Raw genomic sequence first — 27,689 nt, 5'->3', positions numbered from 1 at the left:
TTCTGAGAAAGCAGTCCCTGTGAGTAATAGTTTGGCTCCAGTCCCTGAGCGCAGTCCAGAGTCGGCTCCAGTGTTTACTCTAACAATCTGTAAAACAGGTTGACTGGCTGATATCTGGAGTGCCAGCAGAGAAACCTACCCCTGGTTAACAGGCTGACTTGCAGATAACTGGAGTGCCAGCTGACTAGAGGGCTCCTGGCATCGGCAGACCTGATGTGACAGACAAAAAACAGAATTCAAGGTCGGCCGTCAAGGTCAGGATGGGGGAGAAGCAGCTTCTATGGCCTCCGTGGCTAAAACGAGGGAACTAGGAATGGTCTTTTTGGACAACACAGGACTGGTAGCTAACTCTGAAGTGGCTTGGGGTTTCAGGGACGACCTCATTGGTTGTAACAGAACAGGCAGATAACTTCGAATCGTCTCTCTTGGCTAAGTCGAGGGACTGTGAAATGTTATCTCCAGCTGAGATGAGGGAACTAGGAATGTCCTCCTTTGTAATGATAGAGACACCAGAGATCACAGGTATAACACAGAGTTCAGATCGTTCTCCCCTGTCATCTGCTAGCCAAGTGATTAAAATAACATTATCACCAATTCTTATACCCTCAGCATTGATACAATTTACCAGATTTTGAGTAATTCTGCTGCAATCAAGAATAAAACAACACTGTTGAATACCTCTACTATGTACACAATGCTTAGATGTTCCTTCTGTCAGGGAAACACTGCTGTTTATACTTTTGTTTAGTTCTGACCATATTTTTACATTTTAATTCAAATCCAAATTTATCTAAGCTGTATATATAAATTCATGCTCAATAGAGTGACGACAACAGCTGCCTTAAATGTCATCAGAGACCATGACAACCAGACGAGCCCTAGAAACAGATCAGTGACACAGATAGTAAAGACCTCGTCGACACAGCCATTGGCACAGATCCTCAGCAAAGACCACAAGAACCAGACAAGTTCTCTGCACTGACCCCTATGGGCAGCTTCAACTCTTCCCATGATGCACTAAAGGCATTCCAATCTTTAAGCAGAGAAACCTGGATATTCACAATCTGACTTGTGATGCAGCCCCCAAGCCCCCAATATAATATATAAATATATTATCTTACAGTAGTAAATACCTCTAGCAACTATATGGTGTTATTTTGTTGAAACTATGGCAACCAGTTGGTTTTAGTCTGGCTCTTATTTTGAAATATTTCAGTGGCGTCAACTAATCAACATTTATACTGGGACCAGAAAAGAGAGTAAGGGAACATGGAATAGAAGCCTTTTAGAGTTCACCATGCCCACCCCAGTTAGTAATATTCCACAATGTTTTTTTTCCAGAGGTGAAGACAGATTTTAGTATCCTGGAAAAGAAAAGACAATGGAGGAAGTGGGAGTTAAGACAAACATTTACTTAAGGAACAGTAATTATCTCAAATTTTGGTAACACTTTACAATAAGGTTCATTATAGTTAACATGAACTAATAATGAACTGCACTTATACAGCATTTATTAATCTTTGGTAATGTTAATTTCAACATTTACTAATGCATTATTAAAATCTTGTTAACATTAGTTAATGCCCTGTGAACTAACATGAACAAACAATGAACAACTGTATTTTCATGAACTAACGTTAAAGAAGATTAACAAATACAGTAACAAATGTATTGCTCATGGTTAGTTCATGTTAGTTAATACATTAACTAATGTTTAACTAATGAACCTTATTGTAAAGTGTTACCCAAATTTTAAACAGACGGATCTGAGAGCAAACAGGAATGTGTGGGAGTTGGAATACATATCCCAGAATTCAAAATTAATATCTCCAAAAGATTATCTGAACAGTTATCTGTAGCCTATATACAGCAGAAATCGTGGCAGCCATCATGCATTGGGTTGAGAGGGGCAGACCTGATGTGGTATTATGTACAGACTCCTTAGCTGTCATAAAAAGCATGTACAGTAAATGACATCTGTCGGAGAAGACCTACTTATAGAACTTAATCACAGTTTGTTAAGATTACATTGGGGTTGCATAGATGTTCAGTTTTGTTGGGTCCCAGCATGTGCAGACAAACCAGCAAAAGAGGCATTACAAAAGGAAATAACAGTTCCAATTCCACTTTGAAAAGGAGAAGGAAAAGCAGTAGTTAAGAAGGAAGGTATTGAAATATGGCAGAAATGGTGGGAGGAAGACAGGAAAGGAAGGGGATATCATAATATACAAAAATCTGTCATCTGTCGGCCTATTAAAAATTATACAGAAATGACCAGGTGGGAGGAAATTATAATGACAAGACAAGAGTGGATCACACAGGATGGAATGGTACCTTGTTTTTAATGGGGAAAAGGAATAGTGAAAACTGAAAACTGTGCAGTTAAAGAAAATGCTGAACATGTCATATTGCACTGTACATTATATGAGGTGGAAAGACGGATGTTTCAAGATAGGGTTCAGGAGACAGGGTGGGAGTGGAATCTAATGAGGATACTGGGAACAGAAGGTGAGGTATGGGGGATAAGCATTACCAGGAAGGCACTATTTAAATTTTGAACAGACACATGGTTGATGAGTAGAATATGAGAACATATTCAAATGACATGATGTAACACACTCCTGTACAGTAGGTGGCGGTATGTACCAAAAAGTTGATTGCAATCCGCCATTAAACAAGAGAAGAGTACTCAGTAGTCTTCTCTGCTCCGAACAACATTTGTTGGATTAATTAATTGGGATAAATCGTTTATGATAGCCTCATGGGTCAATGATGCGTTTGCGATTTTTTTAGCTGTTAAGTGTGTTTATAAGTGAGTGAGACATGAACAGAAGCAGCAGCAGCAGTTTCAAACTCTTTAGTTTTGCCCTTAGGAAGTGTTTGTCTCGACACATTTACAGAGACACATATCACCGATATTATTGCTCTGAATCTTCTACTACCGATCAAAGCAGACTGATGCAACTAAAGAGTAAACTGGCAAGAGGTCCCAGTTTTCAGGACTTCATCAAGAGTTCTGTCAAGAGCCATAATGACTGTAATGAGGAATATGAGGAGTACTACATTACTGAAGACACAACAGCACATTCACAGAAAGGTAAGGATATATATATATATATATATATATATATATATATATATATATATATATATATATATATATATATATATATATATATATACAGTTTCTGATAAACGACATGCAAAAGTAATTTTAGTAATTGTCTTATGCTTTGCAGTAGTAATAACGGAATAATTATTAGAATACAGCAATAAAACTGACAATGTATTCTTCGTTTTGGGCTGACAACTAAATCTACTAAAACTACAGCATTATTTTAATTATTATTATTATTATTATTATTTTTATACACATTTTAAATTTGTTAAAAAAGAGTTGTATTTTTTTGTAGCTTTGTTTTGGGCAGACTAAATATGAGCATAAAGCATGTTTCTCAAAAGTTGAATAGTTTATGTAAACAATACATTAAGTTAGCTACTTGTGAACTCCATTATTTCTTGGTGAGCGCACAGTGCTGTATTGACTTGTGGCATTCATCAGAAGACACAATATTAAAGACCATAATGGATTCAGTTGAAAATGTGGATATCAGTTGAAATTTTATCACATTACACTAATTTTGAAGTCTAAATTCTTTCTTATTTATGCTACATGTTGACATGTGAAATGCCTTACAGTGTATTTTGAGACATACGGCTGTCAAATGAACGTCAACGACACTGAAACTGCTTGGTCCATTCTTCAGAAAGCAGGATATTCACGGACACATGAGCTTCCAGAGGTAATGCAAACTTTCCCTAATAAAAATTCACCATGGAAACACGTCTGTAGAAGCTACGATTACTATGGTAAAATTTTGTAAGAATAGTCAGAATAGCTAAGTATGGTTACGGTTCTTTATTTGCATGAAGGCTTTAATATTGTTCATCTGATATTCTTGCACAGGCAGATGTGGTACTGCTTGTCACTTGCTCCATAAGGTAAGTAAAAACTGCTTTTTAAAAGCACAAAATGAGTATACTTATTGCAATTTGCTTTCAGATTTAGAGTTTAATGGTTTTCTCTTTTGACAGAGAAAAGGCAGAGCAAACAATTTGGAATCGACTTAAACATCTCACTGCCTTAAAGAAGAGGTGTCAGAAACACAAGTCTTCACTAAAAATAGGCGTCCTAGGTAACTATTATAATGGTTCCTCTTAATTTTCTTCTGCTAGGGAGAAAAAAGCTGTGTGAAGTGTGAATGTGCATGCATAGGGCTCAACAGAAAGAAGCAATCCATATTTTTATCCTGGCGATATGTTAGAAATTAAAACATATCATCAGATGTAAAGAAATGTTGGTAGCATTTTTTGTAACAGTCCTGTTTCCCATGTACATGCTATGTTCACCAAAGATAAACACATTTTCAAATTTCATAATTTTCTAAGATTTTGTAGGAAGATGACTGCAGCATTTCACTATATTTGTAGAGACGTGTTTGTAAATCTGGTGAGGGTTTAATATTTACAACAAGCTTCATAAAAATATGCCCAATTTTAGCATTGCTCTGAACAAAAACGGCAGACAGGCTGTATATAAATGCATCTTCACTCTCTGACAGTAGGTTGTGCTTATGGCAGGGTTCAGTCCCAACCCTAATTTAAACAAGAATCAAAGTCTTTGCACCCGTTAAGGGGGGCGCGAGCATCTTTTAGCATCTCGAGTCAAACAGCTGTAAAAGTGAGATTTTACTAGCAAATCTTTAGTCATCCATTTAGTCATCCTAAAGTCGGTAAGCTTAGAGCTGCACAATTAATCAAATTTGTAATTGCGATTACGATTATGGATGCCATGATTTCGTAAACGTTCAAAGGTGCGCTTAAAAGGAAAAATATCCACTTACATTATTCTGCGTGTCTAAGAGGTGTGTTTAGAGCACGTTAAATTGTGAGACGAATCACGACTACTTCAGTGTAAAAGGTCTAACCCAGCATAAAAGGAGCTACCAGTGATGTAGGTGTACGCTGATATGTTGAACACACTCGCAACACCAGCACCCACCATTTTTAAAAAGCCATGTACACAGCCTATATATTTACTCCACAAACTAATGCTACAAATATGGGAAACAGTGATAGATGGACCTCTGAACCGTACGCTGAGGAGAAAATCACAAATTACAAACAATAGGACAAATGCAATAAAACAAAAAGCTACAAATAAAATAAACAGTGCTTTAAGTTTTTCAAGTAGGCCTACATTATATCTATATAACAGTAGCATTCAAGTAAAAAACAATACAGAAACTGAAAAAATCAAATGACAAAATAAAATACTGCATTGTCTTCACATGAATTAAATATACATTATAACCCATTTTAAAATAATTTATAATTATAATAAATATGTATCAAAGAGTATATTAAAACAGCAAAAGTTTTTTTTTTTCCAGTCAAGAGCATTAAGTGATTTTCTTTTTCTTTTGTTGTTTGACAGACAGCTATACTGTATTATGCTGCTGTCACTCTAAGAACTAATGCACATTGTTGCATATCGCGATATGTACATTTGCAATGTTTTGATTAATTGTGAATAGTTGTAAATGCATTACTGGCCATCCTTCTTGTCAAGCCCTAATACACATATCCTATGTCCTGCTGTAGGTTGCATGGCGGAAAGACTGAAGTCTGAATTACTTGAGCGGGAGAAGTTGGTGGATGTTCTGGCAGGGCCAGACGCATACAGAGATCTGCCTCGGCTACTATCTCTTGCTCACGGAGGCCAGAGGGCCAGCAATGTGTTGTTATCATTAGAGGAGACTTATGCTGATGTCATGCCTGTCCATCAGACTCCGGAGGGGCACAGCGCTTTTGTGTGAGTAATGCCCTGATTTATGCCAGTAAATGCAGTATATAAGGAATGGCAGCTTATGATGAAGACTAGTGTAGTTTCAAGAGTTCTGATGAAATTAGATTTGATGTTGGTTTAGGATGTTTTTTTATCTCCTTTCTCTTTAAATGTGATAATTGTAGATGTATTTGTTTGTGTACATATACATGGATCATAGTAGATGCATCAAGTGTAGTGACTTTGCAGTCTACCCTGTTTGTTTGCTAAATTTAGCAGGGCTCCAGACTAAAATATGAGAGCAGTGGCACCAGTGCCATCAAGTTCTACAAATGGTGGCATCAGCACCCCAGGGTACTGGTGCTAACATCTGTAGAATATCACAATATTACTGTTGTATTTAACAGAAAAGTACAGTTGCTTAAAATACTGCATTTTTGTCTCATTAAATTGTACAGTTAAGCACTTGAGTTTAAGTTGAGACGCAGGTGTAAATAAACAGTAACATCTGTAAAAAGTGTAAAATACAAATTTTATATGGAAAATATTCTGCTTGTGCAATTCTGTCTGTCTGACTCAAGGTAAAAAGTATACTATATGGCTTCTGTCTGTATGGTTGTTGTTAACTGCAGTCTAAACACATTTGGCATAAAAACAAAAAAACTGCCGTAACAAAAATTACTTTAATTATATTGTATTATTCCTATAATTCATTGCGATATACCGGTATACCATTACACAGGGTATCCACGGGGCATTAAAAAGCATTAAAAGTCATTAAATGGATTTTGCAAAAAATTAAGGCCTTTAATGTCATTCAAAAGCATTCAATTTTATTCCTACAGGCATTCAATTTTTTAGATAGTATTATTTTTCTTCAAAACTATCAGTTTATATTGAATATAGCCTTCATAATTAATAACTTTGATTTGCTGTCGCAAAATATGTTCATTGGTGCATGATACACACGGAACCAGTTTGGTAATTGCCTCCGGCCGGTGCAAATTGCCATAACGCTGTTTTGGACAGCGGCGGGCTGTGACCTGCGGAAGGCTGCATCAGTGTTGCCAATCCCTGTTGTCATTTTTTTCCAAGAAAGCCATTGTGACGAATATACTTGTTAACCTGATCTAGCTTCCGAGACCCACCGGTACTGCCGCACGAGGCGCTTGCTTTCACCTCTCTGTCTGCGTCTGCTATTCAGTGAGTGGCTGAGAGAGCTGTGCGCTCTGTCAGAGAACAAATAAAATAGATACTATTGCTTCTTACCTGAGTGATCATTTTACATGTACATATTGCCAAAATCACAGCAAATGTCTGTATCTTATGTATGTTGTAATTTTGTCAGACAACGTCTCGATTATAAATCAAGATAGCGCTGGGTTAACATGTCAGGGCTCAAAAGTAACACTTGTCAAATAGTCCGGTTTCAGTGAATTTTTTGAAAGGGCAAGTGAAAGAGAATTTTACTTGCCTGGCTGGACAAGGACATTCTTACATTTAGTGTAAGTGGCGATCGATAGTGGATGATAATAATAGGCTGTAAATGTACTGACGATAACAAGGTTGCGCTGTTGTGGCTCGCGCACCATCTCCAGGAGAAATGGAAACATGAGCGAAGCACACAAAAAGAAACTCAGTTAAACATACTGTGGTAAAAATCAAAATGTGGAGTTTTTATAACTTGATACAGTTAAGCAAAATCACACGACCAAGAAAGCTGTTTTCCTAAACAGGCTACCTTTGCGATTAAAAACGTGACACTGATTTCATATGACAGTTCAGTTAACAAATAGTTAATATTAAGTCACTTACACTTTAGAAGGAACATTTACTGTTTTTGTTCTATTTTAGCAGCGAAAATAGTTTCAAACAAAAATCACAGCAGAACCATAGAGTAGCAACACCCACTCTGCATCCCAATGTGCATTCTATTTAACTGCTCATTGAGACGCAGGCTCAGCCTTGTTTTCGTTACTGAATAATTCAGCGTTTTGAACGAATCCGTTCAAATTCAATGACCCATTCATAAACAACTGCCTCATTCTTGAATGAACCAGCCATTGGAATGAATAATTTTAATGAATGACTCACTTATTAAGACGGTTACTTGATGCCACCTACTGGTGGTTTAATTCAATTTTTAAATATGTCAAAGCTGCAATATTCTGAAAGGATATTGCTTCAGAAATGTTATATATATATTTACACCACAAAAAAAAAAATCCTCTTTTTTTTTTTTTTTTTCCAGACAAGCAACTGTTTTACTCGTACAAGTGAATGCTTAATGTCGAGCCCTGTATGTAGTCTTAATGGGCTGCATTTCAGTCATCATTTCATGTTGTCTGACAACAAAACCAGAAAAATATATAGATGAAACAATTTTTGGAATTTGGCTGTCTTAAAATATATGTGAGCAAAAAGGGTAGCAACAGAGAAGCAAACAAAACAAAGGGCTGACGTATGACGTCATCTATCGACATATATAAATATATATATATATATATATATATGGCATTAAAAAATTAAAAATGGCATTAAAAAGCATTAAATTAGATTTGATGACAGTCCCTCCAGTTCTCTTTCATAGGTTCACTCAACACTGCGTAGCTATGATGCAATGGGAACGCCCTTGGGGCGGTGCTGATTGTCTGAACCCGTATAGAATCGTGCTAATTCATTGGCTGATGGCATTTAAAAAGGGTCACAGGCCGACCAAAGTGCTGTACTAGAAAATAGGGATGTGTCACGATTTTCGAATATTCGATTAGTTGATTTAATTATAGAATATCGAATAGGTTGTGCGATTATCGTCTTAATAAAATTCCCCATTTGATGCGGTGGTGACTTGTAACCAGAGGGTGGCGCACGCTGCCAATAACGCAACTAAAAGCTAATCAGCTCAGACAATGCCTCACACACAAACACACTAGACTTGTGCGGCATAGAACAGACACATTACAATTAATTTTAACATAAGTGCCGTCATTCAGTCTGTTCACAATATGTTATTACGCGTTTTAGGCAGCCTAAAATCATTGTGGCTTGAGATAGCCACAACACGGTATCATCACTTGCCCACCGCGGCACCGCCACCCACCGTCGTTTTTATTTTTTTTATTTTATTTTTATTTTTTTTATAGTAATAAAAATCATTTAGTTAAGTAAGAGAACAGACACTACAATTAAAATGTAAATGTGTCTACTTAATTCAGCGCGAGCCGAACGAGAGTCGCAGCACAAATCAGCAACAGTCAGTCAGATTTCACTTCGCCTCACTCTTGACTGACAAGACGACGGTGGAAGTTTTGGTTTCAAATCGAAATGTAAAAGCGTCCATTTGAGCGGGTTTGTCATTGTACTGCCTTGTTGTTGAGTTTTTTTTATTAAAAATAACAATGAACCCAGCATTCAAGCAATCGCCGCTACCGAATTGGCGCTAATTTGAAAGTGAAAGTAAGACTCACGGCCACACGGGCATTCATAATGGTGCAGAGAGCAAGCGTTTTCAGTCTGCTCCGCACCGTTATGAATGACCGTGAAAAAAATATTGAAAGCGTGAATGGTCTCTCTCCCTCTCTCTTTCTGTTTATGTGTATGTAGCCTATACATGCGTGATGCGTGCATGCGGGGGAGGGTGCGATTTTCGAATAATATTCGAATAATTCCCAGCGATTTTCGAATATTGTTTTTGCTTGAAATGCTCATCCCTACTAGAAAATAGTGCTAAGAGAGATTAATAACAACAATAATATTAAACACAGTTTTAAACAAAAGAGTCATTTATAAGCTAAAAGCATCAAAAAATAAATAAGTTTTGACTTGACTTGACTTGAACTCAGACAGAGAGGAAGCCGATGTAATGTAAAGTGGAAGCTTTTTCCACAATGTGGGGCCAGCCACTTCAAAAGCTTGGTTACCCCTTGATTTTAGCCGGGTTCTGGGTATTTGAAGGAGGAGTTTTGTTTCAGATCTAAGACTTCTAGTGGGACAATATAAATGGAGTAGATCAGACAAATAAGAAATCATTTAATGATTTATACACCAGTAATAACAATTTTAAACTCAATTCTGGAATTTATCGGGAGCCAATGAAGGGATCTCAGAAGATCAAATTTCCTCTTTCCCTTCAAGAATCTCACCACAGCATTTTGAACAACCTGTAAGCGTGCCGTTTGGGACTTAGATAATACCAAAGTAAAGAGAATTGCAATAGTCCAGGTGCGAGGTAATGAAGGCATGGATAGCAGTCTCCAAAGAATGCTGGTGGAGACGAGATTTAATTTTCGATAAAGAGCGAAGATAGAAAAAATAGATCCAATGACCACACTAATTTGCTTATCGAATTTAAGGGAGCTATCTAACATCACACCTAACTTCTGTACTTGGGGAGAGATAAATTGATCAAGAGATCCAAGGTCAAGATCCTGTCTTGGCCTAGATTCTGAGAGGTCAAATACAATGACTTCTGTTTTGTCTGAGTTCAGAAATAGGAAATTCTTGGCAAGCCAAGCTTTTACCTCATCAAGACATGCTGTCAAACTGTCTAGAGCGCTCTTATTTTTCCTAGACAAAGGCATATAGATCTGCATGTCGTCAGCATAGCAGTGGAATGAGACATTGTGTTTTCTAAAATGGACTCCGAAGGAAGAAGATAGAGAGAAAAGAGAATAGGAGCTAAAACAGAACCCTGAGGCACACCGCAGGATAAATTTCAGAGGGAGGAAGAGAAATGTCCCATTTTTACAGAGAAACATCTATTTGTTAAAAAAGATTTAAACCAGCTTAAAACCGCTCCCCCTAGACCAACACAAGACTCCAACCGAGAAACGAGAATCGTATGGTCGACAGTATCAAAGGCGGATGACAGGACTAACATTACTAAAATTATGGAATCTCCCGAATCAGTGGCCATGTAAATATGTCTTGTGAAATGTCTTGGCTTGTCACATGCTTTTGAGGCTATTTATGGCACTTCTGGCTGCAAGTTCTGTGAAAATTTTAGGCTTAAAACTTTCCACGCAAGGCTTACTTGCTTTGATAAAGATCCGCCTGTTCTCCCCCGATGCTCTGCTGTCATGGATGCGGCCGAGGCCTCTCATGCGGCCAAGGCCTGGGGATCAGACATTGAGCTCGGGGCGTTAGAGAGTGAGCAGGCCGGCTATTCCCTCTGTCACTCTCTCTCGTCTGTGTGCACGCACCGCGCTGATTCTCCGGTGGAGTTTCTCCACGATTATTTATGCCCCAGTCCAGAGGCACGCGATGTTGTTTACTTTGGATTGGAGTTTATTTTATTCACCGCGGCGGCCGATTCAAAGGCTCTCCCGACCAGCGGCCCGGAAGCGTGGCCTTCTGCAGCCTATACTGAGCTTGTGAACGTGCTAGCTCAGGCTACTGAGCCTCACGATTCTCAGTCCTCCAAGCTTGATGAGCATTTTCTGAGTGGCCAATCCACCTCGCTCCCTATTAGAAGAAAGTTGCCATTTTTGAGCGATCTTCACTGTGAGATTTTAAGGCCCTGGAAGCAGCCTTTCTCCGCTCGTCTGACTAATGTGGCAGCTGCTGACTTCACCAACCTGGTTGGTTCTGTGGAGCAGGGCTACACGTGCATTACAGTGGTTGAGGACACGTTGGCCACTCACCTTTGGCATTCCTTCCAAGCCCTGTAGGACCACTTCTGCCCTTGTAGGCAAATCCTACATGCTGGCTGGCCATGCAGGTATGGTGCTTAGTACCATGGCCATTCTTCAGGCCTACCAAGCAGACGTCCTTGAGGAAATGGACGAAAGCGGGGGCCTTACGCTGGAGGTGGTCAAGGAGCTACTAAGCACACTGCACACGCGGTTGGGCACACCATGGCGGGTTTGGTGGCCGTTGAGCACCACCTCTGGCTAAATATTACTGACATCCATGAAAAAGTGAAGGTCTTCCTATTGGGCGCCCCTATCTCCAGGTCAGGTTTGTTTGGAGAGGCTGTCAACTCAGTAGTTGTCAAATTCCGAACTGCTAAGACGCAGTCGGTTGCCCTTAAGCAATTTATGCCTAGGAGGGCTCGTGAACCTCCCACTCCTGCCCCCGTGCCCAGGGACCGCTTCGCTCACAGGAAAGAGGCCTCTAGAAGGAGTGACGAGCTGAGACATCCCCCGCCTCGCACGGTCTGGGGAGCTCGTGGCCATCCGATGCCCCGCCAGCGCCCCCGTAGATGCATTGACTTGAGGCAGCCAGATAAACCCGCTGCTTCAGCTTTGCAGGGGCGTTCCTGACCTACGGGTTAGGAAACAGAGAGCATCCCCCATCTCAGAAGGGCGGGACAGACCCCCGCCATGCGTGCTTGGGGATACAGAGTCAGCCTGCCAAGACCATCTTCCTGTGTTGAAGGATGGAGATGCTCCAGGCTATCTCCCCTCTACACATTTTCTTGCTCGAGCTGCTTCACACTCAGAAGGAAGACGCATCAAGCTTTCTCCCCATGTCGAATGCTCCAGCCTCTATGCTAGACCACGGAATGAAAGAGACCCCCTCAGTTGCCCCTGTGGGCCAACCTTCACAGTGAGAGGACACCTCTGGCCCTCCTCCAGCTGCTTTGGCTCTGTGCCCACCACCTCTCGCTGACAGCCAAACGAGCGAGCCGTTTCTCTGGCCCTGGATCGCTTCCTTACAGCACTGATAGGCTGTCATGTCATTATCAGGACAGACGATATGGCAGTGGTGTCTCACGTGAATCGCCGTGGGGGCATGCACGCCGCCTCCTCCTTTGGGCTCAAGACAGGTTTCTTTCGCTGTGAGCAGTTCATGTTCCAGGGGACTTGAACGTAGCAGCGGACTTCCTGTTGACACAGAAGCTCAGGTCAGGGAAATGGATGTTGCATCAGTGGCTGGCTCAAATTTGGAGCATGTTCGGCGAGGCGGAAGTGGACCTCTTTGCGTCGCAGGGCTCGACACATTGCCCCCTATGGTTCTCCCTGTCTCGTCCAATGCCTCTGGGGATAGATGCCTTCCCTCATCCGTGGCCGGATTTGAGACTGTATGCATTCCCTCCGGTCAAGTTAATCCCTGCAGTCCTTTGCAGAGTGAGGGAGTGTGGGATCTGCCTCCTTCTGGTAGCCCCGTTCTGGTCATCCCAGACATGGTTCTCTCTGGTGGAGGGGTCCCCTTGGCAGATCCCTGTCAGAAGAGATCTGTTGTCTCAGCTTTAGGGCAGGATTTGGCATCCTTGACCCGAGATGTGGGTCAAGGATGAGTTGTGGGTGTGAATGATCAGGGGCAGTCGCTAACTACAGTAGCGTCTGGTCTTCACGCAAATGCTTGGGAGACCATTGATAATGCTTGTGCGCCTTCTACTAGACTGCTGTATTTTTCTAAGTGGAAGGACTTTGACTCTTGGTGTTCGACTAGTGCAATGGACCCAGTCAGCTTCAGTGCTGGAATTCCTGCAGGATAAGTTTGTGGCTGGAGCGGCCACGACTACCATGGGAGTTTATCACGGCTATCGCCAGCTATCAGAAGTAATACGAGGCTTCCCTAGGTAGACACCATCTGGTCTCTTCATTTATGCATGGGGTTAGATGCTTGAGGCCTGCATGTCCTATTTAATTTTATTTAATGTATTGTCCTTGAAGCACTTCTCTTTATATAGAAGAGAACCTGTACCCTCAATTGATTGATATTAAATACAAATCATTGTTGTAAATAAACTTTAAGTAAAGTTTTGTGGAATTATCATTAAGATCATGTTATTGTTTTACTTCAATAATTTATAATATTTAAATATTTTATATTGCACTATTTTATTCATAATAACTTTTCATTTTTTAGAATAATGGTAATAGTTATATTTTTTATTTTGTTCCCATGGAACAAATATGGCCATGTGTGTTTATTATATTGCATTTTTAAGGGGATTATTTTGCTTTTTTGTGGTATCTGGCAACCCTTCACTGGGGCTTTAAAGGGTTAGTTCACCCAAAAATGAAAATTCTGTCATTTATTACTCACCCTCATGCCGTTCCACACCCGTAAGTCCTTCATTAATCTTCAGAACACAAATTAAGATATTTTAGTTGAAATCCGATAGCTCCGTGAGGCTTCCATAGGGAGCAATGGACACTTCCTCTCTCAAAATCCATAAAGGTACTAAAAACATATTTAAATTGGTTCATGTGAGTACAGTGCTTCAATATTAATATTATAAAGCGACGAGAATATTTTTGGAGCGCCAAAAAAACCTAAATAACGACTTATTTAGTGATGGCCGATTTCAAAACAATGCTTCAGGAAGCATCGGAGCACAGATGAATCAGTGTGTCGAATCTGCTGTTCGGACCACCAAAGTCACGTGATTTCAGCCGTTGGCAGTTTGACACGCGATCTGAATCATGATTCGACACACTGATTCATTTATGCTCCGATGCTTCATGAAGCAGTGTTTTGAAATCGGCCATCACTAAATAAGTCGTTATTTTGTTTTTTTGGCGCTCCAAAAATATTCTCGTCACTTTATAATATTAATATTGACCCACTGTACTCACATGAACTGATTTAAATATGTTTTTAGTACCTTTATGGATCTTGAGAGAGGAAGTGTCCATTGCTCCCTATGGAGGCCTCACGGAGCTATCGGATCTTACAGGTGTGGAATGGCATGAGGGTAAGTAATAAATGGCAGAATTTTTCATTTTTGGGTGAACTAACCCTTTAATGAAGACAGGTAGGAGTTTAGAAGTAAAAGTTATTTTATTAATTATTAGGTTTAAATGAAAATATTCTCACAGTGAGACTTGGTAACCACAGGTAAAACCATACATGGCTACTCACTACCACTGTCAAATGATATTATATTATATGTTATTTTATGTTATATAGGCCTATAAAAAAATGCCTAAACACAGGTAAAAACTACACCTCCACAAAGAAATGAATTACATATTCCCCTACCCACCTAATAAATATATTGCAATATAAATGGCTATAACAGTTTTCAATATAAATATTCCACATTTCCACAAACCATGGTAATTTACTACAGTTCATTCATGGTAAATGTTTGTAAGCGTGGTGATTTTGGGATTTAAAAGTCTTCTATTTTCATTCAAGGCACGTTTCTCCTGTTTTCCTCATCAGTCTTGTTAGGAAAGTTGAGGCTGTTTCATCCAATTTATTTGATCATTGAGTGATTTGTAGTTTGTAACCGAGAGGTGTGTGTCGTATTGAAATTGTTTCTAACTAGATATCGCAATGCTGTTTAATAATGGTATCTGAGACTGGGAATAACATAGCTCCTTTAAGCTTCCGTTCCGTTATCCACTGGGCCGTGCTGCGTAGTTCAGAGTAAACTAGTGAAACACCTGAAAATGGCACTATTTGTTCTGTATTTGTTGTTACTGACCGAGAAACAACTTCAGATTATTCAGTGACAGAGCGGTCCGAACAAATCCAAATAGTTTCAGAATGTGAGAGTGTGGCAGTTTTGCAGCCTTGGCTAAATGTAGTATACACAAGACTAAATAATGATCTGAGATGTCATCGCTCTGCTGCAGAATTTTAACGGCATCAATATCGATTCCATGTGACAATATTAGATCTAAAGTATGATTACGACAATGAGTGGGTCCTGACACGTGTTGTCTAACTCCAATAGAGTTTAGAATGTCTGTAAATGCCAATCCCAATGCGTCTTTATCATTATCTACATGGATTTTAAAATCACCAACAACAAGGACTTTATCCGCAGCTAGTATTAACTCCGATAGAACATCAGTAAATTCTTTGATAAAGTCTGTATGGTGCCCTGGTGGCCTGTATACAGTAGCAACCACAAATGTCAACTTGCATAAGTTACATAAAAGCACTATCACTTTGAAGGATATTTGAAAGACTTTTGAGTAATACTGAAGATATTACAATAAATTACAGAAACACTTCCCCCTTTGCCTTTCTGACGAGGATTGTGTTGATGATTGTAACCTTGAGGGCTAGACTCATTTAAAGTAATGTAATCATCTGGTTTTAGCCAGGTATCTGTTAAACACAGCAAATCTAGATTATCGTCTGTGATAATATCATTTACAATAAGTAAATAAGAAAGGGATCTAATATTTAGCAACCCAAGCTTTATCATTTGTTTATCAGTATTATCTCTGTTTTTTTTTTTTTTTGGTTGAACATCAATTAAATTTTTACCCTTAAAGGGTTAGTTCACCCAAAAATGAAAATTCTGCCATTTATTACTTACCCTAATGCCGTTCCTCACCCGTAAGACCTTCGTTCATTTTCGGAACACAAATTAAGATATTTTAGTTGAAATCCGATGGCTCCGTGAGGCCTTCATAGGGAGCAATGACATTTCCTCTCTCAAGATCCATAAAGGTACTAAAAACATATTTAAATCGGTTCATGTGAGTACAGTGGCTCAATATTACTATTATAAAGTGACGAGAATAATTTTGGTGCGCCAAAAAAACCAAAATAACGACTTATAAAGTGATGGCCGATTTCAAAACAATGCTTCAGGAAGCTTCAGAGCACAATGAATCAGTGTATCGAATCTGCTGTCCGGAGCGCCAAAGTCACGTGATTTCAGCCGTTGGCAGTTTGACACGCGATCTGAATCATGATTCAATACAAAGTCTGGAGCTGACTCTGGGACTGGAGTGGAGTCTGGAGCTGACTCTGGGACTGGAGCTGAGTCTGGAGCTGATTCTGGGACTGGAGCGTAGTGTGGAGCTGACTCGGGGACTGGAGCGGAGTCTGGAGCTGACTCGGGGACTGGAGCGGAGTCTGGAGCTGACTTGGGGACAGGAGCGGAGTCTGGACTCTGGTCAGGAGCTGGAATAGGCTCTGACCAAAAGTCTATCAGCCAGTGGTCCTCCATGAGTTCTGGAGAGGATTCATTTCCTGATGTGGCCACCATGGGACAAGGCTCTGGAAATGCTAAGGGTGATTGAGGTTGAGTGGTGATGGTATTATCTTCAAACTCACCGACTGAGAAGGAAGAACCACATCATCTCAGTGTAGAGTCCAAATACCACTTAAAGGTCCTTTTAGGTGGTATCAGCTGTGTGAAGTGTGGGTCTAAACCACTCCAAAACAATCCATCAGCTGTAGATAACTTAAAGCATTCAGATAGCTGTGCTGTATGAACTCCTCTATGTAGGCCTCAATTTCACGGCCATCTTGAAAAATGGAGCACAAGATCTCACCCGCTGTGTCCATCCTAACTGCTGCTGTAAACTTCTGTTAAGGTCCTGTATTCTGTCACGAGTGGTAATAGTAGTATTCAATGCACGATGAAGGAGATAGCTTCAATAATATTTAATGAAACGGAACAAGGAACAGGAAAATCACTAGGAAATCAGACTACAAAACACCACATAACATAATCAATACAGGACAAAGACTGAACTGAAACTGAGTGCTTACATACAAAGGAAACAGGAGCAAACAAAACTAATTAACAAGACACAGCTGGTACAAATGATCTAATGAAGGAAACCATGGAAACAAACAAGTGGTGGGAAGCTTAACAAAGGGAGGCATGTGACAAATGAAAATGCAAACATAGGCTACGTTTACATGGACAGCAGTAATCTAATTACGGACCTTATTCTGAATAAGACAATATTATGATTAAGGTGTTTACATGAGTTGCTTTTAGAATATTCCATTCATGTTCCCATTTTACATGTTATAGAACATAGATCGATTAATGGCAAACGTCATTACGTCCCCACAGCACGCTGTCCGACGTTCTCTACAGAATTTCACGTATCATCACCACACAGTTCGTGCCATATACAGTTTTGGGTGTTTTCATTTTTAATCTTACGAAAGCTTCAAATGCAGTTAATTATTTGACATGCAATACGTGCAAATATATATACGGAGCCCGCACATGACATGCAAGAATAAATAAATAAATTGTGTGCATGATTTACTAATTCGTTCCCTCGATTTATACATAGAGGGAACAAATTAGTAAATCGTTCGCACGATTTAGCCCAGGCTACTATTTATTTTCTCTCTCATGTGTGGGGCTCAGTAAATAGACAGCGGTGGATACAAATTCTCCAGCAACAGGCCTCCTGTACTTTAATTTGGCAACTTTTATTCATGCCACCACCGCGACAAACTCAGAGGTACTGGATGAGAGAGGTGAGAGGAATTTGATTTGTGGCTTCTTGCTTGACGCTTGCTCTCTTGTTTGCCGTCAAAACGGTTGACCACTGCCGTGTGTGTATTATGTGTCCTGTGGCAAAATGTGGCGAAAACTCCCACATGACGTTAATAGTGTGATTAAGGTGTGTACATGTCTACAATGCACTCCAATAACGCGACTAAAATAGGAATACTCCACCTGTCTTAATTCGATTTGTGTTTACTTCGAGTATGACTTTAGTCGGATTAAGGTAATAAAACATTGCTGTTTACATGGTCCTTTCTTAATCAGAGTATTGTCTTAATTGTATTAATATCGGATTACTGCTGTCCATGTAAACGTAGTCATAGATTTCCAAACAGACAGATATGTGACAGACTAGGGCTGGACGATATGGCCAAAATTTATATCACGATATAATTCTTAATTTCGGTCGATACGATATAATTCCGATATCGATATGAACTATATAATAGCCTCAGAAAAACTGCCAAGAACGGCCACAACGGATGTCTGTACCTACAAACGTCTGAAAAATGAATTTGCCAAATCTATGAAATATCTTCCTATAAAACTATATAATATTTTAGAAATAAAAACAGTACAAATTTATGTTCAGCTTTTATTTGTATTTAGCCTTCATACAAACATAAAAATAAAAAATAGACTCACTCACTTTAGTAATATTAATATCTTTAACATTAAACTATAATGTAGGCTGATTTTATTATTCTTAAAGGGTCATGAAACCCCAAAACACTTTTTTTGAGATGTAAATAGACATGTATAGGCTGCACATCATTGAAAACACTAAAGGTACTCAATGTTATTCATAAGTGAAAACACAGTTATTTTTGCATTTTTCATAGCGATTTCTGTCTTCCTGTTTGAAAAGCTGAGTCGGAGCAACGTCACAAAATCTGACGTAATGGGCATGGTCGAACATGCTGACGTAGACCGTTTCGAGCGAATCTCGACATATATATTCATGACATAAAGCTCATTTAATCCAATCACTGCGCTGTAGTATGCATAAGATTATAATTGCAGTATTTTGCATGAGGAAGCATCACTTCTCTCGGAAGTGGATTGTTTTGCTGTAATCTACCAGCACAAATGGAAAATATGTTCGCATTACAGCGGAGAATTCAAATGTCACAAAAGTGCTGTTCATTCACCTCTGCCTGCTCTAGCTGCGTTCAAATACGAAAGCCATAGGCTGTTTACCTCAGCACAGCACTTGTGTTGTTTGTATTTTGCTTGCGATGCGGTCAGAACTGGAGTTTGAATACGAACACATGAAAAATACGATTGTTTTTATGATATACAGGCGGAGCGCGCATATGCTCGGTTTCAGCGCGGAGCTCCGCGATGAGTTTGATAACACTAGCCACGTGACACATAGCTCATACAGAATAAAGTATCCGTGTTTAAAGTTTTTATTTCACACATTCTCCTGCACCAAACATTAACCAACACGGTGTAGTTATGCACACATATTTTCATCAAGTTGTGGAAGCTTGTTCCGTCGCATTTGCATCAGGTGTACTCATTTTGTAAAACTTGCCGCGTTCGCGTTTGATCTTAGCGTACAACTGCTGAGCACTGGCTGGTGGCTGCATGTCTCTGTGGTGTACGTCATCACGCAAATAGCCAATCGCGTTCTGCTCTTTCTAACGGCTGCAGTCAACATGCTGTATGTATATATCGAAATACCGGAAATGTGTTTAAAAATCATATCACCGTTATCGAAAAAAATTATATCGCGATATATATTGATATTGAATTATTGTCCAGCCCTATGACAGACCGTAGTCTACATCGCGATTTGATTTAAGTGTTCTGACCTTTTTTTATTTATTCATCAAAAATATGACAAATTCCATGTTATACAGTAAAATCATTTTATGACTGGATTCTGTGATTTCGTCCACGTTTTCTGCATCATGGAAATCCTACTAATGTAGCAAACGAGTACGATAAGCTCGTTGTAAGAGTAATGCTGCGTTCACACCGAACGCGTCTGGGGCGTCTAATTTACGTTAAGTCAATGTAAACGCACGTCTAGACGTCCTGCGGCGCGAATCAAGCATCTAGCGCGGCGCGAATCAGCTGTTGAACGGGCGAATGGCGTGGCGTGAATTGAGCATTCATGCGTCTGACGCCCTAGACGCCCGAGTTGAAAAATCTGAACTTTGGCGAAGACTTGCGGCGTGTTAACCAATCAGGGACTCTGCTTTGGTAGTCATGTGTTTATGACGTGATCAGCGGTGGAGACCAGAACAAAAATGGAGTACAAATTAATAGTCACTGTGTGTGGCCACCCTGAGCTCTATGATGTGTCATCATACTTTTATCGAGACCTTGCCTGGAAGAGGATAAGCGAGGAAATCGGACAATCTGGTAAGTTGTAAAACGCTTTGCATGATTTTAGCCGTTGATACTAGCCGCCTGCTAGCTTGCAAAAGCCAGCCGGCATAACCGAGCTAAATTGCCGCTACTAGTTTCCAACTGACGAGATGATGTATTTATTCAGAGGATCTGTGCAGAAAGAGATGGAAGACAAATACACTGGGAAGCACAGGTAGCATGCCAGGCAGAAGCCCCTCCCATGAACACACTTTTAGACGTGCGAATAGAGCGAATTTGACATGCGTCTGAATCGTCTGACTTCAAAATGTTCAAGCGTCCAACTAGACGTGTCTGACGCGAATTTGACGCGTGATTCGCGTTCGGTGTGAACGCAGCATAAAAGATAGGGACATATTTATTTACTTTATAGCAACGCGTTTCACCAATTAAGTGACAATGTAGCGTTAACCAGTATGTAATTTTTGTCAAACTCCTCTGTCTATAAAACATATTTTGTTGAGTGACATGGCAATTTTAAAGGCCAGAACACACCAAGCCGACGCCGACGAGCTAGTGGCAACGAAAGCAGACTACGGCCAAGTAGCATGTCAGTTCTGCGCCTGCGTGAGATGAAATGCCTTTCCGAACCAGCAGGCGGCAGTAGCTGAACAGCCAATCAGAATGATCAGATGGCCCGACGGACCGACGGACCGACGAGCTCCAACGCCGATTCAACATTTCGAATCAGCCGAAAAAAGCAGACGAGGACCAACTTCAGTCGATGGTGCAGAACACACTGAGAAAACGTAGTCTGCCGACGAAGAAAAACTGCCTGACGGCTGACCGTCGGCTTGGTGTGTTCCTGCCTTAAGGGACGGGGCTAATGTTATATTGGATGGACTTATATTGAAAAAGGAAACTCATAGGGGGGGTCATTGTTTATTAACTTTACAGTAAGTTATGTATTTCACAAACTAGTTAGCAACTTACCGTTAAGACAACGCTTTGACTCTCGTGAAGACACTGCTTGACTGCTTGCCGCTGCCCGAACAAGAGACCTCTTTACTGAAGTGAAAGGGTTGGCTGGTGCCAGTAGCGAACAATGGAATGGGCTCTGCTGGACAAATTATGTAATCACACCATTTACAACCATTTTATCTGCGTTATATGTTCTGTAAAAATAAATGTTCATATCGGTGGCATATCGGCGCCACATATGCCGATGCAGATATATCGGCGACAGGCTCATATCGGCCGATTCAAATCGGCAAAACGATATATTGGTCAGGCTCTAGAATCCATGATACCTGTAACAGAGACGAACTCCGTGATTCCCTCCTCTGACCATTGGAGGGAGCCCTCGCCCGAATACTGACACACATACACATACACCACACTTTCCATCAGCCCGTACCTTGGGACTAATCATCACATCCAACTGAAGCTCATCACCCGGACTATTTAAGACTCTCTTACACACCACATCATTGCGAAGTCTTGTATTGCCTCGGTATACATTTCTGAGCGTTATCATTCTGTCTGACTGTCTGCCTGTTGCTGATCCTGTTTGCCACCCGATTACGATACTCTGCCGCCTTCTTCTGACCTGTGTTTTGTTTCCTGACCTGTGAGTGATTTCTGCCTGCCCTGATCTACTGCCTGTATACTGACCACGATTCTGCCTGTCCCCTGTTATACCTGTTTGCCCCTGTTTGACCTTGCCTGTTATACTACGCTATTCTCTAATAAAAGCATGCAAATGGATCCCAGCCTGAGTGACGATTCATTACAATACCCTGTATCTGAACAAGATGTCCAGAATCTCCAGCAGAAAAATAGGCCCACAACATTAAAGATCCAGCAGTATATTTAACCATGGGCATGAGGTACTTTTTATCCACGTGTGCACCAAACCCATCTGGTGGGTTTGCTGCCAAAATGCTCTTTTTTTTTTTTTTTTTTTTTTTTTTTTTTTTTTTTTTTAATATAGTTTCATCTGACCATAGAAGCCGGTCCCGTTTGAAGTTCCAGTCTTGTCTGACAACTAAATATACTGGAGATTCACTCTAAAAACTCCTGGGTTATTTCTTTAACCCATTTTCTGGGTTATTTGTGTTGGGTTAAAATTATGGGTTATTTTTTCAGAGAGTAACCATTTTCTGGGATATAGGGCTAATATTTTGACCCAATTCCTGAGTTGTTTAGGTTTCTGGGTTATTTTTCAAAGAGTAACCCATGTTCTGGGTTCACGCCCCTTCCCCCCGCCCCCCGCTGTTGTTCTGGAATTTTCTCACAACAGTCGTTTGAAATAACTGTCACTTGAACTTGAACACGATCGATCCTTTTTGGCCTGGTCTTCTTCGGTGCAACTTCGTCGCATATTCAAGGTAAGCAAGTATTCAGTGTCAATGTAACGTAAACTTTTCTGTGTCCATGTCCCCGTTGCTTGTTTAACACCATTTGCTGAAAAAAATTACCATGGCTTACCGTGGTAATTCTGTGGTTAGCATGTAGCCGCCCGCGGATATCGCGACAACATCTAGTTTAAAGTCCGTGTAAAGTCAAAATAAATATGTGTTTATATGTGTTTACTTTCTTTAAGTCAGACTAAATAAGAAAGTGTTATTAACCACCCAGCCAAATTTGAATGATTAAAAATAACGATAAGTTCATTAAATTAGGTGTCAAAATGGTTTAAATGCTTTTTACACATTGTTGAGAAATACATATATGACCTATTTAATGTGTTTAGAAGAAAATGACTGAATTCACTTTACACGGTCTTTAAATTCTATTTTTTCATAAACTGTGCTGTACTTATCTCATTGTTATAATACTGGTAATAATACGATAAGTACAGTGCAGCTAGTGGCGACTTCATGCCGTGTTAAGGGGGTCGAACACCGGACGTGAAGCGCCGCGCTGCGCCGCGTCTAGGACAACTCGAGGTATCGCGTACTTTCTCAGTTTATGGCCAGCAATATTGTTATGTTTAAGGACATTATGGAATTAAGATCATGCTGAGTCTGCAGTCTGAACACTTTATCTCAGAGCGTCCGTTAACTGAATGAATTGAGAATATCACCTGAAAATCCAATAACATCAGCAATTTTCATTCAAGCAGCTGATTTCTGTAAATTAATGTAAAACTAACATTTATATTGCAGCACATGGTGAAGTCAGTATAAACATTAACAACGATTTGAGACAAATAAGTGTAAATTTAATATAAATCTATGTACATGGCGCTCTGTGGCGCTGCAGGATTTTGAACAAGGTCCTGAACCGTTGCTGGGCGCCGCCGGTGTGTGTACGCTCATAGAGAATAATGTGTTTGAATTTTTAAATACGCTTCTCGTCCGATGTGCGACCCCCTTTAAGGGCCGCGGCTAGAGCGAGGAGGCAACACAATAGTTGAGTTATGTTAACCAGCTGTGCTGTGCTTATCATATTATACAGTGCTCTACTGGCTTAAGTAGTGAGAGTTAAAGAAGCGTGTCAAGTCTTCAAATTGTTGCTAACCTCTATTGCTATATGTTTTCTCCAGGTCATTTTAAATGGACAGCTTTGTCGCTGATAAGCTAACTGAGTGGTGGCTGTCTGAGCTGATAGAGAATTTTAGAGGTGAGCGTTTTACTCTTAACTGCCCTCATATCATCTCTCTATACCTAAACATTTTTCTTTAATATGGCTTAAATATGTCAGTGCAAGATTTTGTGACAGTCACAACTTCTTCGACAGTGGGGAATGCATATCTATAATAACCCTTATAGTTAAAAGATACTTGTGCCCTGTCTTTAAGCTGTTATGCATAATAATGAGCCAGATTTTCACCTTTGCATTAATGTCATTATTACATTTGTTAATGAAAGAAAAGATGGACAGTATAGACTGTCATTCACACAAAATGGGTAATGCTGCAAAAGAACCACATTAGTTAACTAGCAAATTGGGCCACGTTTTTTTTTTTTTTTTTTTAAACAAAACAAAAAAACAACAGAATTCCCTTAAAAGTGATTATTTGTTAGCTTGATAATCAAAGAGTGTCTGGTGAGTGGTTCACAATTGTCTCGACTTATTAACAATACTCATGTTGTCTTGTTTTCTGTCTTTCAGGTGAAGACATAGATGAGGAGGCACTTCTTCTCTTAGATGAGGACACTATCAAAAATCTTGTCCCTCAAGTTCAATCCAGTTATTCAATGTTGTCAAATGTTTTAGAGAGAATGAGTTGTTTATTTTTCTATTTTTTTCTAATGTCTAATGTTATTACAGTGTGACCTAAAATAAATAGGTCCAAGTGTGTGTGTTTTTTTTTTATATAGAGTTTAATTTAATTGAATGGAATAAAAATGTAAAAGTGCTTGAAGTGTGTAAGTACCTGAAGTTTTATTTTCTGAAATAAGGCATACTGGCATAGTAACCCAAGTTAGGTTATTTTTGACCTTTGACCTTTGGTTAAAAAGGGACCTACGAATTTCTGGGTTATTTCAACCCAGATATTGGGGTTGTTCTTTTGACCCAGAAGTTGGGTTATATTAACTACAATGTTGGGTTATTTTTAACCCAGAAGTTGGGTCAAAAAGAATAACCCATTTTTCTGGGTTGAAATAACCCAGAAATTAGTTGGTCCCTTTTTAACCCAGGATTTGGGTCAAAAATAACCCATTATGGGTTATTTTTGACCCAGGAGTTTTTAGTGTGTTGTTTCTGGATGAGAGCAGAGGATTTTTCTTGAAACCCTCCCGAACAACTTGTGGGGATGTAGGTGCTGTTTGATAATTTAGGCTTTCTGAGACTCAACTAATCTCTGCATTTTTCCAGCTGTGATCCTTGGAGAGTGTTTGGCCACTCAAACTGTCCTCCTCACTGCGCATTAGGACAATTCAGACACACATCTTCTTCCAGGCAGATTTGTAACTTCTTTAGTTCATTGGAACTTCTTAATTATTGCCCTGATAGTGGAAATGGGGATTTTTAATGCTTTAGCTATTTGTTTACAGCCACTTTCTATTTTGTGAAGCTCAGCAATCTTTTGCTGCACATTAGAACTATATCCTTTGGTTTTACTCATTGTGATGAATGATTAAGGGAATTTGGCCTTTGTGTTTCCTCATGTTTATACTCCTGTGGCTGGAAAATTTCATGTTCATGATCACCCTGGTGTGCTAAAAAAAATGTAAATATGAATGGGAATATACTTCAGAGATATTTTACTCATAAAAAATTCCAGGGGTGCCAATAATTGTGGCCAACGTGTTTTTTAAGCTATTTAAGCTCCATGCCATTAGAAAGATGCCATTAGATAATGTTTGCAACTAGATTTAATGTCATGTCATTTTGTTACTTTATTAGAAGTTATCTATTACTCCAATGTAACAGATTAAAGAGATATGAATTCATTCTCTAACGAAATCTGGCATAACAACTTTTCAGTGTGTAGTTATTGAAACATGATCCCCAGAACACCGCCACCCTCAGGTAACTATGTGCAGACAGAGCATCCTGGCTGTGTCATTACTTGATGATTTAATGTGTTCTCAAAAAAATTTAACACCCCTCAGGTAACTTTGTGCAGACAGACTGGCATATTTCTGATTTCATACTCTCAAAAACACAGACATGTCATTTCTTTGATTTCATATCTTCTCAAAAACACAGAACATAGAGGGCTAGATAAATTCATTGTCTAACACAATTGTGCATTACAACATATTCTGTTACAAACCATGTTCCCCACTCAGGGTCAGATAGCTACCTTCTAACAATCAGTATCTTTAACTTTGAAAAAGTGAGAATGTGAGAAAGGCATGTAGACATAGTAATATACATCATACTGTAAAATATACCAGAAAAATATACCAGAATATATTCTCTTGAGACTCCCCTGCTTCAGAGCGGTCAGGGTTAATGATAAGCTAAAGCCCGCTGGCAAGTTGACATGATTGGTTACAAGGTAGTTTGTGACGTCACAAACACCAGCGATTTCAAACCGCAGGTTTGAGACTGTCTTTAGAGCACTGCAGTTTTAGAGAGAAAATACTCGGCAATGGTGTTGTCTGATGAATTTGCACATGGTTTGTCTTAAAGCATATTAAAAACACCACATAGACATATAAACAGCCTTAAAAACTTGATTTTCACTTTACTTTATTATTTCAAATGTTCTCAAAAAAAAAAAAAAAAAAAGAGCACGTGGGGGTTAGATTAATTCAATGTCTAACAAAATTGTGCACTAATATATATTCTCATGTATTATTAATGAAATATGACCCCCAGAACAGTACCACCCAGCTGTAAGTGGGGTGACAGAACATACTGGATGTGTCATTACTTTATTTCATAGTTTCTGTGAAACAGTTTTGTTTTAGAACTTTAATTTTTAAAATTCCTTGTATGTGGATTTACTGCATTCTCACATCAGACATTTAAATAAATATCAAATACAAATCACATACAGCAATGAAAATCTGACATATTGTGTTGGTTTTGCAGGTCCATCATGCGTGGTTGTGATAACATGTGTAGTTACTGTATAGTGCCTTTCACTCGTGGCAGAGAGAGGAGCAGACCCCTGTCTTTCATCATGGAGGAGGTCCGCATGCTTTCAGATCAGGTACAATGGTAGAAGTTTGCAATATGTATGTAATAAACCTACTAAAAAAGTCCATTACTTTTTTCAAATCTTTGATGGTGAGGTAATGTGTGTTTTTGTGTGTGTTTGTGTTTGCGCGTTTTTGTGATTTTTATTACGTTGGTATTACAACATAAATATGAGGACATTTCATGAGTCCTCATATTTAAAATAGCTTTAAAAACATACTACACAATGTTTTATTAAAAATGCAGAATGTTTTCTGTGATGGGTAGGTTTTGGGGTAGGGGTAGTGTAGGGGGATAGAATGTACAGTTTGTAAGTATAAAAACCATTTCGCCTATGGAATGTCCTCACTTTGAAAGCTAAACAAACCTGTGTGTTTTTGTGTGTAGGGGGTGAAGGAGGTCACCCTCCTGGGACAGAATGTGAACAGCTATAGGGACCTGTCTGAAGAGCAATTCATCTGTTCGGAGGGCAACACTCAGCTTAGCCGAGGATTCAAGACAGTGTATCGCAGAAAACAGGGAGGCCTCCGCTTTGCAGACCTTCTGGACAGAGTGTCCCTCATCAATCCAGATATGAGGATACGCTTCACCTCACCACATCCTAAGGACTTCCCTGATGAGGTAGGTACCATGAATTTACATCCGAGTCAGAAATACAATCTGCTTTTTTGTAATTATTTTTGACAATTCTACCTACATGTGATTTTTTTTTTTTTTTTTTTTTTTTTTACA

General features: G+C 39.6%; 1 protein-coding gene and 1 long non-coding RNA gene across 4 annotated transcripts in view; both read left to right on the top strand.

The window, feature by feature from the left end:
* The first annotated feature begins 2,648 nt into the window (after positions 1–2,648).
* Positions 2,649–27,689, top strand: part of cdk5rap1 (CDK5 regulatory subunit associated protein 1) — a 102,296-nt gene continuing 77,255 nt past the window's right edge. For all 3 annotated transcript variants that reach the window (XM_048170836.1, XM_048170835.1, XM_048170837.1), the window contains exons 1-7: positions 2,649–3,097; positions 3,700–3,803; positions 3,968–4,002; positions 4,096–4,196; positions 5,665–5,875; positions 26,850–26,970; positions 27,345–27,578. In XM_048170836.1, coding sequence (XP_048026793.1) covers positions 2,824–3,097; positions 3,700–3,803; positions 3,968–4,002; positions 4,096–4,196; positions 5,665–5,875; positions 26,850–26,970; positions 27,345–27,578 — 1,080 coding nt within the window. In that variant the 5' untranslated portion in view covers positions 2,649–2,823. The remainder of the gene's footprint in view (positions 3,098–3,699; positions 3,804–3,967; positions 4,003–4,095; positions 4,197–5,664; positions 5,876–26,849; positions 26,971–27,344; positions 27,579–27,689) is intronic.
* On the top strand, positions 22,336–24,723 carry LOC125255542. Its single transcript, XR_007181925.1, has 2 exons — positions 22,336–23,978; positions 24,471–24,723. It is a non-coding gene; the product is annotated as an uncharacterized LOC125255542 (long non-coding RNA).

The sequence above is a fragment of the Megalobrama amblycephala genome, linkage group LG20, assembly GCF_018812025.1.
Source record: "Megalobrama amblycephala isolate DHTTF-2021 linkage group LG20, ASM1881202v1, whole genome shotgun sequence".
Lineage (NCBI taxonomy): Eukaryota > Metazoa > Chordata > Actinopteri > Cypriniformes > Xenocyprididae > Megalobrama > Megalobrama amblycephala.
Note: the sequence above shows the minus strand (reverse complement) of the source record. Positions and strands in the feature narration are given on the sequence as shown.